This window comes from Terrapene carolina, unplaced genomic scaffold (genome assembly GCF_002925995.2).
Source record: "Terrapene carolina triunguis isolate 2854851 unplaced genomic scaffold, T_m_triunguis-2.0 Scaffold132, whole genome shotgun sequence".
NCBI lineage: Eukaryota > Metazoa > Chordata > Testudines > Emydidae > Terrapene > Terrapene triunguis.
Genome location: NW_020664483.1, coordinates 845,510 through 862,092, shown reverse-complemented (window position 1 = coordinate 862,092; position 16,583 = coordinate 845,510). Strand labels below are relative to the sequence as shown.

Below are 16,583 nucleotides of genomic sequence, written 5' to 3'. Positions count from 1 at the left end.
CTGAGGGGGTAGGAAGCAAAGGATGATGTCATGTCAGTAAGAGATGCAGTTAGCAAAGGCTTGTGCAGCGTGGGGTGGAGCGAAGACGCTGTATTTTATTTTTTATTCTATTTTATTGGCAGAAGGCATAATTGGCAAGTTTCTCGTATGTGCTACAGGAGAAGTGGACCTTCAAGAGGGGTTTAAAATAGAAGGGAGTAGTTTTTTGGACCAGCTCAGGAAGCATGGTCCATATATAGGGACAGTGCGGAAGAAAGTGGGACAAATGAGACATCGAGGCTGCACTGTTGGTGGGCAGAATGGTGGATTGGGGGTGTGTGTGTGGGGGGGCAATCTGATTACTCTAGATCTGTTAATTAAAATAACAAAATGTTGGAAATAGGGAAGAGCGAGAAGCCAAACTGAGAGATCTGGGTTTTTCTGATTGTCTTTGGACAGACTTTGGATAGTGGTGCCTTGCATGCTGTTATACAGTTTGTAGCATTACATCATGATGTACTATATGGAGCAGAGAATGTAGGAGTTAATGGATTTTTGATATTAGAGCCTGAGAACTGTTAGTACCTTTTTTAATTAATAGCAGAAATGTCTGAGGGCTGGGTGGTCCCTAGGTCCCAGCTTACTGGGAGAATTGCCAGCCTCTTCAACAATTAGGAATTACATGTGTGTCTCTCTGCCAAGTAGCTTGGAGTGTTAATGATGTTCATTCATGTTTGCTATAGATCATGTCACTTTGAACATTTTGTTGTAAATTGATGTATTTTACATGAGTACCCTCCCGCCGCCACCACTACTATCCAATGAAAGGCATCACAGTTCAGGACTCTCTTGGAGAGGGAGGATATATTTAGGGACCTATACATCATTCTCTCTTTGTTTGCCTAAGGACTGGGAATATCTGCTCAATTCGGACTACCATAGAAACCTTGAGTCTCACCCTCTGGCCAGAGCCTTGCGGTTGGATCCATTGGAAACTTCATTTCCAAAAGATGACTTTTCACCCAGCCTCAGCTTGGATTCCTCAACGCTTCTCTTCACCCACATTCCTGCTATTTTCTTTGTGCTTCATCTGATCTACGAGGAGCTTAAATTGAACAGCCTGATGGGAGAAGGCATTCGTTCGCTTGTTGTACTGCTTGTTCAGCTGGCAAGGTACCTCCAGTAATAAGTCACAGAAATGAACTCAAGCTGTCCTATACCGCACGGTGTCTCTTTATGACATGCATACATTGTTTTTGAGAGTGAATTTGGGAATAAGCTTTAAAGTGGAGCATAGATTCCAAGGCCAGAAGGGACCACTGGGATCATCTAGTCTGACCTCCCGCATAACACAGGCCAAAGAACTGCTCCCAAGCAATTCCTAGAGCAGAGCTTTTAGAAAAACATCCCATCTTTATGTAAAACTTGTCAGTGATGCAGAGTCCACCACGACCCTTGATAAATTGTGCCAATGGTTAATTACTCTCACCGGTAAAATTTTTTGCCTTACTTCCGGTGTGAATTTGTCTAGCTTGAACTTCCAGCCATTGGAGGGTGTTATATCTTTGTCTGCTAAGTAGAAGAGCCCATTATTAAATATTTGTTCCCCTTGTAGGTACTTATGGACTGTGATCAAGTCACCCCTAAACCTTCTCCTTATTAAGCAAACTTTACAAATTTCAGCAAGCAGAGAAAGTGTGTCAGTGTCCAAGAACTTCCTGGGTCAAAAAATGTTTAGCTGTAGTGAATGCCTCTTACAATTGGCATTCATAGAATCATAGAATATCAGGGTTGGAAGGGACCTCAGGAGGTCATCTAGTCCAACCCCCTGCTCAAAGCAGGACCAATTCCCAACTAAATCATCCCAGCCAGGACTTTGTCAAGCCTGACCTTAAAAACCTCTAAGGAAGGAGATTCCACCACCTCCCTAGGTAATCCATTCAGATACACCCCTGTTATTCCCATTTTACAGAATAGGGGGAACTGAGGAAGAGTTCTTAAATGACTTGTCCAAAGCCACAGAAGGGAGGTCCATGTCACAACCAGGATGGAACTCAGAGGTTCTTGGATTCCAGTTCTGTGTTTAGACCATTCTTCTCTCTAGATTAATGGTTCTCAAACGTCTTTGGTCTGCAACCCAAAAAATAATCCAAGCTCATCCCACAACCCACCAAATCCCACAGGGGAAAAACTGTCTGTATTTTATGTCTTGTACAGAGAGCCAAGCCCAGTGTGTTTGGCCTTAACAACTAATTGCCAGTAATATTTAGCATAAGCTGTCGGGACACAGGCGTTAGACCACTGAGATTAGTATTGGTGGTGAAGGTTGTGGGGAAAAGCAGCCCATGGCCACAGAATCTCATTCAGAAAAGCCTAAAATCACAAGTTGGTGTGTGGGGGAAGGGGAGATATGTGTCAGGGGAATGGTTAGCTAGGAAAGGAAAGAGAGCGCATTGCTCCTCATGCCCAGCCTACTCATCCCAGACATGTTAAATAAGAATACACTCAATAGTTGAAGTTCATCAATCAGAGGCACAAGCAATGTTTTTCATCATCTAGCTGTCTTTTCTCATCTCTTTCACTTCAGGGACTTAAAATTGGAAGCGTATATAGATTATTACTACAGAGAGTATCCTGCACTTGTAAAGACCTCCAGGCAGACATGCAGAATCGATCAAGGTGAGTTTCAGGGTGATTACTCAGGCTTCACATGAAAAGACTCGATGAGGGAAGTATCTCTGTACACTGTACAATTACTTCTGGTAACTGTTCTTACCACAACTGAAAGTTACAGTACTTATCTACTGCAAAAACAGAGCATTTCAGTTTTTCTGTGCTTGTCAAGTGCCTTGCTGTTGTATTTTGCTCTGATTTGTTAGAGGGACTGGAGATAGATATGATGTAAATATCAATCCAAATATTCAGATTTTTTTTTTACCTTGTTTGCTCACTACTGATGTTTGTTGTGTTGGTGCCCTCACAGCCCATTTTTTCAGTATTTCTGCCTGCCTCAGCGTGGCAGTGAGTTGAAATTACAACCAGTTGATGACTGATGATTTCAGTCCAGTGGCCAATGGACCAGATCACAAGAACTCTACCACAGCTGACACTGGCTGGCACCCTTGTGGTCTAGCAGAGGGCTCAAAGACTTGGGACTGAATTACCTTCTCATCCCTATCCATTGTCCTTTCAGGAGTGGGCTGTGCAGGAACCCGTTCTGCGGCGACATGCCCGCAGTCTGTTGGGCTGACAATCCACTGTTCACAAGAACTACATTTTGTTGGGGTTTTTTAGTCTGGAAATTTTTAAAAATGGCAAATGAGGGCCTAGAGGTTTGCGTTTCTGGTTGTCCGTCCTTGCACCCACAGGAATGCAAATGAAATGCAGGAGGCAGTTCTGCAAATGCTGCTGCTGCCTCTGGTCAATTCAAAGGCCTCCAATAACAGCAGTCAAGAAGAGGCTTTTGAAACTTTTACCAAGTGTTTGCGAACAGGAAAGGCAAAAGAAGTCAAACAGGTTGTTCTCTCTTACCAAAGCAGGTTAATATAAGCTGCTTGCATTACAGAGCTTTTTCAGCAATGCGGTTTGAGAATCAGTCTGATTTCTTGGTATCTTTGGATCGATAGCATCGTTTGTTGAAAGGCTTATTGTCGTCTCATACTTGAAATGTTAAGGTTCTTTAGTAGATCTCCATCTGTCTGGAGGTTATAGAAATGGAATGGTTTGGGGAAATGTTGAACATACTACACCTGCTTACTTAAAAATAAAGGCAATATACTGTAGGGTTTGGTCTGTACTTTAGGGATAGTACAATGACTGTTAATCTGATTAAGCCCAAACAGGTTTCATGCACCATCCCTCGTTTTTTTCTGCTGAGCCTCCCAGTATCTTTCAGTGGCTGAGTTCCTGTTTGAAGGGAGAAGGAGCCCTGCCTTATCCTTACTTACCAGGAATCTGTGAAAGGAGCAAGCTAGTAGTGCTGGTATGTACTGTAGAAAGAAAGCGCATGTAGTGACCACAGATTTTATCCTGGCATCTCAACAGTAAGGTGCTGATGCTGCAAATGTTTGCCTCCAAGTGCTTAGTTGTATGCTTGTGTGAATAGTTCCACTGACTAATGGGGCTACTCAGGTGTGGAAAGCTAAGCATGTGCATAAATGTTTTGAGGACCGGGACCCAAATCCATAACCAAGAATACAATTTAATCCCAAAAATTAGGTTAAGAAAACATAGACGTGTTTTAAAACAATGCAGTTAGCAAATGGGAAAAATCCCCAGTCTCTCCTCCTCGCTTATCTTTATTTGGTCTGCTTTATGTTTCTTGTATTGTTAAGTGTAAGTTTTCTGCAAGTGAGACTGGAGAGATCTGATCTGCAGGAGGTGGAAGAGAGGGATTTGAGTAGGAGAATTGATGAGTGCAGTGTAGGTGGGGTGCTGCCTGGTTTACCGGCTTTTGTCCTTGCTTTTTACCGTTCGTGCAGGTGGGATAAACAGAGTAGCAATGTAACTCAAAGTTAACAAAGTTTGACTTGTGAGGGAATTTCCCAGCTTTTTAGCAAGTACATATGAACGTTTATAGTTAATTGCACGGCTAGTTCTCACTGTTATCCTTTGTGCCCTCCTGATGACCCTCGGTCCTCTCCCTGGGGGGAAAAACTGTGTGGGGTCTAGGGCCATTGGGGTGTACGGGATGGTGAACAGAGATGCAGGACTTGAGCTGGTTATGGAGGACAAGTGTAGGGAACAGGGACTCCGCTCAGGCAATCTGCCTGTGGTTAATTGGAAAGAAGCCATGGTCTCACCAACCCCGGGTGACTTGTCAGAGTTGACTTCTCTCCTTGGCTTCAGCGTGGAGAAGCTGAGGCAGTAGCACCATGGGAGCCCCTCAAGTGCTGATACCCTGGTGCAAAGAGCTCCCTGCCTGCAAGCATCCTTGCGTATAGTAAACCCTGTCTACATAAGCCCTACTCTCTGCCTGCCTGCCTGCCCCTCACATCCCTGTTTGCACCCCAGGGTCTCTCCAGAGCCCAGCTCCATGTTCCCTTCTGCCTAGCCTGGCTCCCTGCCACACCAGGAGCATGTGCAGAACCTCGTGGATGAGTCAGGCACACAGCTGCTCGGAAACTTTCGATGAAAAACAGAAATTCAAATATTCTTTTTGGATGAAAATTTGCCTCCTGTGAGTCAGCGAGACTGGCAGTGTCTGAAAGTGGAAGTGGCTGCTAGATCAGGGCAGTTCCACTGGCTAACCGTGGTGAAACTCAGTGAGGTTCGTGTGAACCGAGAAATAGCTTTGTTCTTTTAGAGCATTTACAAAGTGGCCTGCGACTGAAATGCTATCAGGGGTGTGTGTTTGTATGAGAGAGAAGTTTGGTGTTTGTGGAAAATGTGATTTAGCTAGAGGAACCCAATGAAATGTGGGAAACGCAAGGCAAAAATTCCAAATGGAGCATTTTAAATAAGTATTTCTTTTGAAAAAATTGTATGGAAAATTTAGTTTGTCTTTGTAAGAAATATTATGCCAAATTTGGAGACTAAAACCAGTCATTAAAATGTAAAACAAAAGTTTGGTCCTCTAAGTGCAAATTTCAATGTACTCAATTGAGGAGTCACTACTGATGTCTTCATAATGAGCTGAGAATCTGTTTAAGTCATCATTAACAATACATTTCTTTCTGCTGGGTTAAATGGATAGTTATTAGCAATTTATATAGTAATGTAAAATTTCTTCCTCACATGCAGAGTGTTGCACTGTACATACTTGGTGATGAGAGTGCCGTTTCAAATGAAGCATCACATTATTTGTTTAGGATAACTTCAGGTAAGTGGACTGTAATAAGCATTCTGGTGGTATGAGAATATTCTTGTAGACACTAGTTCACATTGTTCCTGCATTCACCTGGTAAAAAGATATCTTATTTTTCCATTTTAGGGCAACGAAAACAGCAAACAGAACAAGATGATAATCGGTAAATTTAATGTTGATACGTTATGAATTTGCACTCTGATACTGCTATGTTTCTGATTCACTTGGGGTCTGCTTTCCCATTGTTTTGTAGATATAGTTTCAGACACAGCACATCTGTTTCCAACCTAGCTGAAAAGCTGGTTATCTGGATGACTAGTGTAGGTAAGGAAAGCTTTTACTATTTTGCACATTTACGATAACCTTACGTAATGGTCTTATGTTTGAGCAGTCACTTTGGCTGGGCTTAGAAATATTCATGTTTTTAAAACCCTGGTAAGGTTTTTTTCTCTCTAATTTTAAGGTTTCACCTTAAGAGATTTGGAGTCTCTCCCCTTTGGGGTTGCGCTTCCTATCAGAGATGCTGTATATCACTGCCGAGAGCAGCCTGCCTCTGATTGGCCGGAAGCTGTCTGTCTCTTGATTGGGCGTCAAGATCTTTCCAAACAGGCATGTGAGGGGAACCTGGCAAAGGGTAAATCTGTGAGTATCAACACAAAAGGGGGATTTCAGAAAGGCAGATATCAATATCCTATTGAATGCTCAGCTGGGAGTGCTTAAATGCTTGAAAAGTTGGACTAGTATCTCTTGACTTCATAGCTGGCCAAAACAGCTCATTATGTGTAGGAGATATGGTATGTAGGACTCCAGATCGGTGCGCCAGAGCAGCATACAGTTTACAAACATTCAAGGTTTTTAACAGAAAAAACACTGTCTGGTGCCAGAAGAGTGAGGGTGTTTAAATATGCAGACTAAGTTGAATCGTTAGAGTGTAAAACAGATGGGTTTTAATCCTTTAAGTACAAATCTCAACATGATTTCCTCTATAACTGTATCTGCATTCCAAAGAAGATACGACTTTCAGAGATGAGTGAGAAGTTTCAGAGTTCTGCCCTCAGCAATGTGGCAGCAAAACAGTTACACTAGAGCAAAGGAAAGCAGGTATTTCCTAGTATGACACTCATTTGGCTTGACATGAGTGTACCCTTCCTGTCCATTGTGGGAAATGTGACAACTTTCAAAAGCACACTGGGGTTTTTTTTCTACATATTTTTCTTCTTTCCCCCTTAAGGATGTTTCTATTCTGTGAGTCCCAGAGCATTTTTGTGTAATTCCTTTTTAAAAAAAACCACACTCATCTGATAGCTGGAATCACCAGCGCCTCACATGTTGACAGTCCCTTTGTGCATTCTTTGAGGCCTTTGTACCAAGCCAAAACACTACTTGATAGGTTGAGAGTTTCAGTGGCCTTCATGAAACTGCTTAATGGCAGTATGCATTGTTTCAAGAGGCCATGAAGAAAGAGCTCCTGCTCTCTGCACATCCTGGCAAAGATCCTTCCTCACTAAGTATTTAGTGCTGTCTTGGGTTTTTAGAATGTTGTTAAGCAGCTTTGGGTTTTACCCAGGTGTCTCATAACAGCATATCCAAAAAAAAAGAAATCCTATATTACAATTTTTTCTTCTGAATGAAAATAAGCAAACTAACAAATCTAAATCACCTTGGCCACCATTCATTAAAGATTCATTTGAGCTCTTACCAGTGACCTTTTCACCCCAAGTGAGATGAAAACTGACTTTTGTCACTTGACTTATCTGAGGCATTGTTATAAATGTTACCTTAAAAGGATAAAATATTCTACAAAAGCCAGATTCTTTCCCCTCTTTCAGAGGGGCAGGGTGGAGTTTCCTGTTTCTAAGCAGGCACTGGCTAGATGGGTGGTGCTGGTAGGTATTAACATTTTTGATCAAAATAAATTGTTTTTCATTCATCAACTGCATTTTTACTCATATTGTCATATGCTGGGAACTGAGAGAGATCCTGAGATGGATAAAGATCCTTTCTGATATTTAATGCTTCATACACAATTTTAGTCAACTTGGGTGGGGAGAAGCAACGCATTAGAGGCTCTCTTGTTTTGTTTGCCCCTAGATTAGATCATACTGCACTAGTTACCTTTCAGTTACCTCTTTATTTATTAAATCAGACTCTCTGTACAGCAGAAGCTAGAGGAGAAAGGGAAGTATGTTTTCCAAATCATTTCTTCAGGCTGTGAGGAACTTGTCAGAATTTCTAGTCTGCAAAGAGCCTCTGCAGAACCTTTTTTTTTTTTTTTTGCAATTTAAGTTAATTTAGTGCTCATGAAAGTGAGAGGTTGGTTTGAACCATGCATGGTGTAGGCAAGTGCTGGGCAAGCTGAACTACACTGCTCTGTCAGCACATTCCCGTCCTATGCCACATGGTCCAAGCAATTCTTGTGCTTGGGTTTGTTTTTGAATTGAGCCTGCCCGTGCTGCTAAACTGTTGTGCTTTGGTGATGTGGACACCTAGAGACTAACAGGAGACAGCTAGACTCAAACGAGAGCTTGATAAAGTTTTCAAGAAAACGATTGACCTTGAACGTCTGGAATGTCCGTATTTCTGAGGCATGTGGTAGTACTGGTGGGTGAGCTCTGAAGGCACTTTGATACCACGGTGAGGGGAAACCTAAATGAGGAGCTTGGAAAAACCTAACCAACTACCTAGATGCTAATGAATAATGAACAATGGAATTAAATACCATGGGAGCGAACATTTAAAATACGGGTACCTAAAGTTCGGCTCCAGAATAAATGGCCTGATTTTCAGAAGTGCTGCGCTCCTTCAGCGCCCGATGAAGGCCCTGTTTCAGGAAAACATCCCTATGCAGGATAGCTCTTCAGCATGTGCTTGAATAGGAATACACTTGAGCATAGTACACCTCTACCCCGATATAACGTGGGTTCGCATACAACGCGGTAAAGCTCTGACATGCTGCTCTGAGCAGCGTGTTAAGGGTGCCGGGCCAGGGCCGAGGGGTTAGATAAGGGGCAGAGGGTCTCGGGGGCTCCCCCCCCAGGGCCTGGGAGGCAGGAGCTGTGGGGGGGCACTCTTGGGGGCCCCGCAGTCCCAGAGTGGCCCGGGGGATTAGCGGGGGGCTGGGAACAGCCTGCTCCGCTTCCCTCGCCCTGGCCCCAGCCGTGGCGCTCAGGGGAGGGGGCTTGAGGGAAGGGATTCCCCCCCGCACTCACCAGCAGCGGCGAAAGCGGAGCAGCCCGGCCCCAGCCCACTCCACTCTGCCATCTCCCAGCTGCGACGCTCCGCTTCCCGCCGCAGGTGAGTGCGGGACCTTTCCCCAACCCCGCCCTCCAGCGACACGGCTGGGGCCGGGGCAAGGAAAGTGGAGCGGGCTGGGGCTGCATTGCTCCGCTTTCCGCTGCCGGTGAGTGCGGAGGGCGTCCTTTCCCCAACCTCCCCGCACTCACCGGCGCCGGGAAGCGGAGCAGCCCGGCCCCAGCCCGCTCCACTCCACTCCGCTAGTTCCCAGCCGTGGCGCTCCGCTTCCCGCCACAGGTGAGTATGGGGGGGCGTCCTTTCCCCAACCTCCCCACACTCACCGGCGGCGGGAAGCGGAGCGCCGCAGCTGGAAGGTGGAGGAGTGGAGCAGGCTGGAGCCGCGTTGCTCCGCTTCCCGCCGCTGCTGGTGAGTGCCTGTCGGGGCGGGGGGTGTGGATAGGGGTCGGAGCAGTCAAGGAGCAGGGGGGTTGGGTAGGGAGTGGGGTTCTGGGGGTGATTAGGGACGGGGGTGGTCAGGGAACAAGGAACAGGGGGGCCAAAGCAAGTTCGATATAACGCGGTGAGATTTTTTGTCTCCCGAGGATCGCATTATATCGGGGTAGAGGTGTATAGGTATACTTGGTCCTGCCTCAGCACGGGGGGGTGGATGGGACGGGACGGGACTAGATGACCTTTTTGAGGTCCCTCCCAGCCCTACAATTCTGTGATTCCATGGGCCCAAAGTCAGTGTGTGCACAGCACTTCTGAAAGACAGGCCACTTGCTGAGGAACCTAACTATAGATTTGGGCACCTAACTTTGGCTCCCATGTCTGTTTGGTTTTTTTTTTTTAATTGGTCCAGGTCTCTCTTTTCTATTTCTGAACTTGGGGAATAAACAACTTGCAGGACCATTACATGTGTTTCGTTAATAGCTCTGTGTGTGGGAATTGGTCGGGGATGGATTTAGGGAAAGATCTAAAGGATCTACCACATCTGCAGTAAGAGCTCATTTGGAAAGATAGATTGCAATGCTTCGGCAGTCAGCTACTCTCACTTCTCTCCCCGCCATGCTCCCTTACTTGTCAATTTGCTCTAGGAGTTGGTCATTAAACTTCCTTTGCTTTACCTTGGAAGCCAAAGAAACCATTTTCTCTCATCTTTGGGAGTTGTTTATCCTGCCTGTGTGGATGACTGTAGTTGATTCCCAGTCGAGAAGTCCCAGGGATCTTTGTGAACTCCATTCTCAGAGCACCCTCGCTGCAGGTGACAGCGACACCTCAAACATTCATGTTACGGTGCTAGTGTCGTGTTGGCTTAATGAAGCTAGATGTTCGAAATCTGCTTTTTTAGAAATTATTCCCTCCCTCTTTCTCTGTTTCCCCCCCTCTCAATTAGTCTGTTGCCCAGGTGCTATCATCTGATGTGCCTTCAGGAGCTGAGGCAGAAGAAGACGACGATGGTATGAATGATATGAACCAGGAGGTGATGTCACTAATATGGAGTGAGGATTTGAGAGTGCAGGAAGTGCGCAGACTCCTTCAAAGTGCCCATCCTGTGCGTGTCAGTGTAGTACAGATGCCAGAAGTCAGTGACCATGAATACATAGAAGAAAAAGAAAACCGGTAAACTCTCCATGTTTCTAGCAGCTGTTCATTAACGTCTCATTTAGGTGGGAATTTTTGTAAACCTCTACATTTGAAATGCCTCCGGGGAGTGTTTCTGTAATAAAAGGTGTCTTGTAAAATGTAAATGGGAATTTTCATGTTGGGCTTCTGAACTATATGGTGCATTTGAAAAAAAAAATCTTTGTAGATTGGAAGAAATCTTCCTTGAAATTAAGTTTGCCTCCATTTTACTTCTCTGAATAGACATGATATCCTACGAGGGCATTTTGGAACAGATTCTAGAATGCTGCGGCTTCTGGTGTGAGAATGAAGCACTTCTCCGGGGCAAGGAGGGCTGGGCGGGAGAGTGTGTGCGCCCTATTAGCATGGTGATTGGGGAGTACAGTAGTACACACCATGCAGATCCTTTTAGTGGCTGAGATTTAAATGAGTGTAACCACATACAACAGCATATCTTACTGTCTTTAATAACTATCCAGGCAGCTGCAAATCCAGTACAATGACAGAGGTCCCTTTGTGTGAACAGTTCACACAAGAAGTTTTCGATTTCAGAATCAAGGACTCTGAGCTTTAGTGTGCATAAACACTGCAGAAAGTCCATCTGGCGTGCTCCAGAGACTCAAGCATAGAGTGTAGGAAAGGTGGTGGGACTAGATCACGTTGACATTGAATAGTTCCATTCTCAAAGCAGTTTATAGCATCCTATCCGCGTCAGAGGAGGTAAATGTCGAAAGTGCCCATGCTGGAAAGACCTGTTAAGAAACATGGTCAATCAGGCTCTGAGGTTAAATAGAGACTATTTGTCAGGTAGCCTTGAGCTCCTCTGGCATGACATGTACAGACCTGACAGGCTGCAAGGCACCCTTTATAAGTATGCGGATGGTATGGCAGTGTCTTAGGGGCTCAGGACTGTCTGAAGCATGAACTGGCAAGAGAGACCACACCAAATTCTCTTCTCTGTGAGTGCTTTCTGCAGAGAGGGCAGGCATCTGAGCTTTGGCCCGTGGATCTTCCTGCTCTGTGTTCCCATGGAGGGGAAGCTTGTGCCCCTTATGGAACGGGCGGGCGATTCACCTCTCAAAGCCAGCAGAGGATGATAGATATGCCGTGGACCTAGGGCTCTACATAGGCACCATACTTCTTGCATGCAGTCTGCTTGCCCACTATTTGCCTTGGTGCCATTGGCTGACTTCTTTTCCCACTCCCTCAAACCCAGGACAATATGAGCCTCAGAGTGGGAGCACCATGTGTTAATGTTGCTTGAAGCAGCAGCTCCTCGTCTCCATCCCTCCGAAGCCATCCCCCTATGAAACTGGAGATCTGCCTTTGCAGAGAATCATCTGTGGGACCCTAGGGACTGGGGAGCAGAAGCAGAACTTCCTACCTTCTGCATCCCTTCAGTCAGGATCCACTTGCTCTCAGAAGTAATGTGGAGTAGGGGGGAATATTGTCCTGTAGGAAATAGCATATGGACCTAGATTGGTTCAGATGTGTACGTGGATTTAATTGGCGCTTAGGCTGCTGCTGGTTCACCAGTTAATCCTCTTCTGCATATCCTGAACTCCAAAAAGCCACGGAGCGCTGATTTGCTGAGTCAGCTAGTGTCTGAAATGTGGTGAACTGAATCTTTCCTCTGACCCAGGCTGTGGGATTGCTACATGGTTGTCAAACCTTCCAACAGGTTGTTCACCTCCGTTTTCATAGCTGTCTGTCTATTGATCTGATTTTTGGAGAGTAATTTATTTGCTGCTTAGAGGACATTTGTCTTCAGAGCATCAGTAACTGCTAAAATTCAGCAAAAATAGGAAGTTAAAGGACCCTAGTGAAATATTGTCTGACTTAAAACGCTGAGTGATCTAATGACCCTCAAGAGTGTTGTCTTCTGAGTAAATCAGAACTTTGCTTCCGTAGAAGAGAAATATGGTCAACAGTCTTTGAATGTTATGATTCATGTTGCGTAAGAGCCGGAACGTGGTGCTATCGCTAGTCATAGCAGGACGGTACGTGGCAATCTTTTGTTTGCCTCCTTCTATAGCGTTCCTTTATCTGCATTTTCTGAAATGCCTGTTGATTTGTAGATAGCACAGAATTTTCCTTATAGAGCTGTGCACTCGTTAATGTACGTTAGGTACGTCCCAACGTGATTTCAACGGAAGTATTTATTAGATGGTTAAGTTCTTTGGGAACAAGGACAGCCTCTGTTCTTTCTGTGCAGCGCCTGGGCCATGGCGGGGACTGCTAGGCAATATGGTAATACTTAAATAATAAGTAATGATTAACTATTAAATAAGAATAATTAAAGCTAATTCTTTAAAGGACTCTCTGGGGACAAACCAACCCTTGAACAGCCACTTAACAAGGCAATACCCTTTTGTAGGTTTCTTAAGTTTGCCCTCTTCTGGTCAGGTTTGCGTTTATAATATTGGCTTGGCAAAAGAGCTGTTTAGTCTCATTCTGAGAGAGGATTGTCCCATCATACCATTTATGACTGGGCTCTGCCTATATCCTAGGTTGTGAACATGGTCGTGGTAAGCATTTATTTTTTTGTTTTCTGTCTTTGATTTCCTTTACAGGTTATTACAGTTGTGTCAACGGACAATGGCGCTCCCCTTAGGCCGAGGAATGTTTACTCTGTTCTCATATCATCCAGTGCCAACAGAACCGTTGCCTATTCCTAAACTGAATCTAACTGGTATGTTGTTCAGCATTTTCCCCGTGATTTGATTTCCTTGAGTTAAAAATGATAAAAGCCAAAATAACCTAGACTTGCTAGCTACATAATGCCTTGAGCCTGCAAGACATGTGCTTTGGTAGTGCTGTTGTAGTCAGTGGGACGCTGCTCACTGTGTACAGTGAAGTATGGGTGTAAGTCTCTGCAGAGTTGGGACTTAATGTCTTTAAAAGCTACTGGCACTTGACCGAAATTGGAGCTCACAGGAAAAATCGTTTTTAGTCCTTTACTCTCACTTCGGTGTTCCCAATTGTCTTCATTATGTGCAGTGTCCACTTTAACCCTGGTTTAGTACACACACCAGACCCTGCTCAATGTACAGGATGAATGTGTAGAAAACAAATTCAAATTTATGATGAGTAGTGGTTGCTCTGACTGCTCCAGGAAGCATTTTATATGCCTTGTAAGGTATGTTTCTAATAGACTTCAACAATTACTGAACAATATTCTGTGCTGTGGGGGGAATTCCTGAGCCTACTATACTTCCTCTGTATGCTCTTGAGTTCTCCTCACCAGACTTTTAACACATTGGTGTTTCCAGACAGGCCAGGCAGTTTCAGTTAGTGGTGTTCTTGATTAAGTGGCAGACACGAAACTATCATTAGAAAAACAAAATAAAGTTACAATTAAAAATATAGGTTATGAGCAAAATAATTACTTGTAAAGATTCTTGAAATGGATCATAAGTAACAATTCTACGTACAGTAGTTCTCACCAACTACAAATAGATTGACATTCTAGATACGATGGTAATTTACCCAACTACAAAGTAAAAGGTGTCACTGTGCACTGGATATATATTTCACTTTGCATTGTAACATTTATTAAAACCAGAAGCACAAACCAGCCCTTGCGGGGTTAATTTTGTTTGGCTTTGTCTTTTTCATCTTTGCCAGATGATGCAGTGTGTCTCCGCTTTCCCAGGGTCCAATATGAAGTCAGTAGAACTGCTCATGGTAGTAATCTCTATGCTTAGCAATGTTGGCAGGATTGGACCTTAAAGCAGATTATTGTGTTTTGTTAACTGCAGCTATGCATTATTGTTAATAAAGCAAAAGATATATAGTGTTCCAGAATCCCCAGCTGATCAATAAAATAAGGGAACTGCCGCCAGATGGAGAATTATTCTACCTTCTAATCCAAGAATCCTAAAACCAATTCATTGAGTTTGGAGACCTCTGAATATGGTTTGTGCTTTAATGTTTGGAGGGTGAGATCCTGGCCCCAGTGAAGTCAATGGGAGTTTTGCCACTGGCAGCAGAAGGGCCAGAATTTCATCCTGATGCTATATATCATTAATTTAAATATCCTACAACAGTGACCAAATACAGTCTCTTCCCACTAAGGTCCTTTATCCTGCAGATGACTCCAGGTGGGTGCAGGGGTTTGCCCATACAGTCACTGATTGGAAAGGGGCCTAACTGTGGTAAAACTTTCAGAAGTGTCTCAGTAACTTAGGAGCTGAAGTCCTGTTGATTCCCCCCCCAACCCCCAATGATATTTAGGTTCCTACGTCACCTAGACACTCTTTAACCTTTGACCCATTGGGGAAACAAAACTCTAAACTTTTGGTTTAATGTCTAATTGAATTTGAGGAATTTTTGCACCCTCTAATCAGCATTGTGGAAAAAAGACAGGGAAGAGCGAACGTTAAGTATCTGCAAATAATCAGATATTTTTAACTCTGCATTATCATTAATGATGCAGGCATTGTACCTGCAGAATTTTGTGACTGATCTTTTAAAAAAATTGTTCTAACTGAGGTTATTAGTTCTTCTAGCTCTTTATACATTAGGTCCAGCAACTGACAATATTCCCTCACTCCCACTGAATGTTCAGATTTCTTTTGCAGATTGAAATATTGGGCTTATAACAACTTTTAGTTGTTTTGTGATCACATTTTTTGCAAGTCTCAGAGGTAACAGCTGTCTTTAGTTTTCTTGCCTCTATATCATGAAGGACCTTTTAATTTAATTGAAATACAATAACAGTGAGGTCTTTGTGTGTACATGCACACTTACCAAAAGGCTACTATGCTTTTTTGGAAGTTTGGTACAGTAAATATTTTTACAGAAGCAGATTTTGTTGTTTTGAGTAAGAAAGGTAGTGTTTCCAGGCTGACTAGTTTCTTCTAGATGAAGCCTAGGTTTTTTAGTTGATCACTTACTCCCTGGCTACAATTATGTTTTTATGATTCCTAAATGACTGACAGTTGTGGTATTTTCTGTCAAGGATGAAACTGTCACAATACTTAGCTTCTGTAGCAGTTTTCATCCTTAGAGCTCAAAGTGGTTTGCAAAGGAAGGTAAGTATCATTAATCCCCCTATCACTGATGGGGAACGGAAGCATAGAAATGCCATGATGCTCTGATACATTATGACAGGCATATTGCGAGAACTAGGAGAGAACAAGAATAAATGAAATGACTTGGCCAGTGTCACAGAGCAGGGCAATGTCAAAGCCAGGATTAGATCTTAGGCACTCTCCCAGTTCATTGCGCTATCTGCTCTACCATGCTGCTGTCACCTAACAAATCTGTTGACACGCGTAGCCTTGTCCTCACAATAAGCATTTTTTACTGTGTTGCTACCACCGTTTTTCAGGTACAGTAACTCTTAAATGTGAGGTGCTCAATTTGAGAGCAATTTCTGATATACATTAATTGGTGACGCATCGCTTAGCATCAATTTTTTTCTCTGACAGCTGATGAGGACTCTGCTAAACAAAGCCATTTTAAATGTGAGCTAACTTTCGTCGTCATACATTTTTTAATTATTCTCTTCTGGGCAGGCCGTGCTCCGCCTAGAAACACTACTGTGGACCTTAATAGTGGGAACATTGATGTCCCTCCAAATATGGCATGCTGGGCCAGTTTCCACAATGGAGTGGCTGCTGGACTGAAGATAGCACCTGCTTCCCAGATAGACTCAGCTTGGATTGTCTATAACAAACCCAAAAATGCAGAACTAGCCAATGAATATGCAGGCTTCCTCATGGCACTGGGTCTGAATGGACACCTCACAAAGCTTGCCACACTCAACATACACGACTACTTGACCAAGGTGAGACCTGCATTCAAAAGCAAGAGGGGGAAGTGACTTTTTTTTTTTTCTTTTAAAATATTTGTGAGTTTCTTAGTGTGAGGGAATGGACAGTGCTTTCGTCACTCATCCTGCTAATTGCTGGCACAGTTGTTTGGCTGTCTC

The 16,583-nt window shown here is 43.9% G+C and overlaps 1 protein-coding gene across 3 annotated transcripts in view; it reads left to right on the top strand.

The window, feature by feature from the left end:
* ANAPC1 (anaphase promoting complex subunit 1) overlaps positions 1–16,583 on the top strand; it is a 70,422-nt gene that overhangs the window by 30,891 nt on the left and 22,948 nt on the right. For 2 of the 3 annotated variants that reach the window (XM_024213915.3, XM_024213917.2), the window contains exons 19-28: positions 887–1,152; positions 2,567–2,658; positions 3,813–3,961; positions 5,722–5,800; positions 5,912–5,948; positions 6,039–6,109; positions 6,249–6,427; positions 10,416–10,642; positions 13,219–13,337; positions 16,168–16,439. In XM_024213915.3, the coding sequence (XP_024069683.2) occupies positions 887–1,152; positions 2,567–2,658; positions 3,813–3,961; positions 5,722–5,800; positions 5,912–5,948; positions 6,039–6,109; positions 6,249–6,427; positions 10,416–10,642; positions 13,219–13,337; positions 16,168–16,439 (1,491 nt within the window). The remainder of the gene's footprint in view (positions 1–886; positions 1,153–2,566; positions 2,659–3,812; positions 3,962–5,721; positions 5,801–5,911; positions 5,949–6,038; positions 6,110–6,248; positions 6,428–10,415; positions 10,643–13,218; positions 13,338–16,167; positions 16,440–16,583) is intronic. The other variant, XM_024213916.3, reaches the window with a different exon arrangement.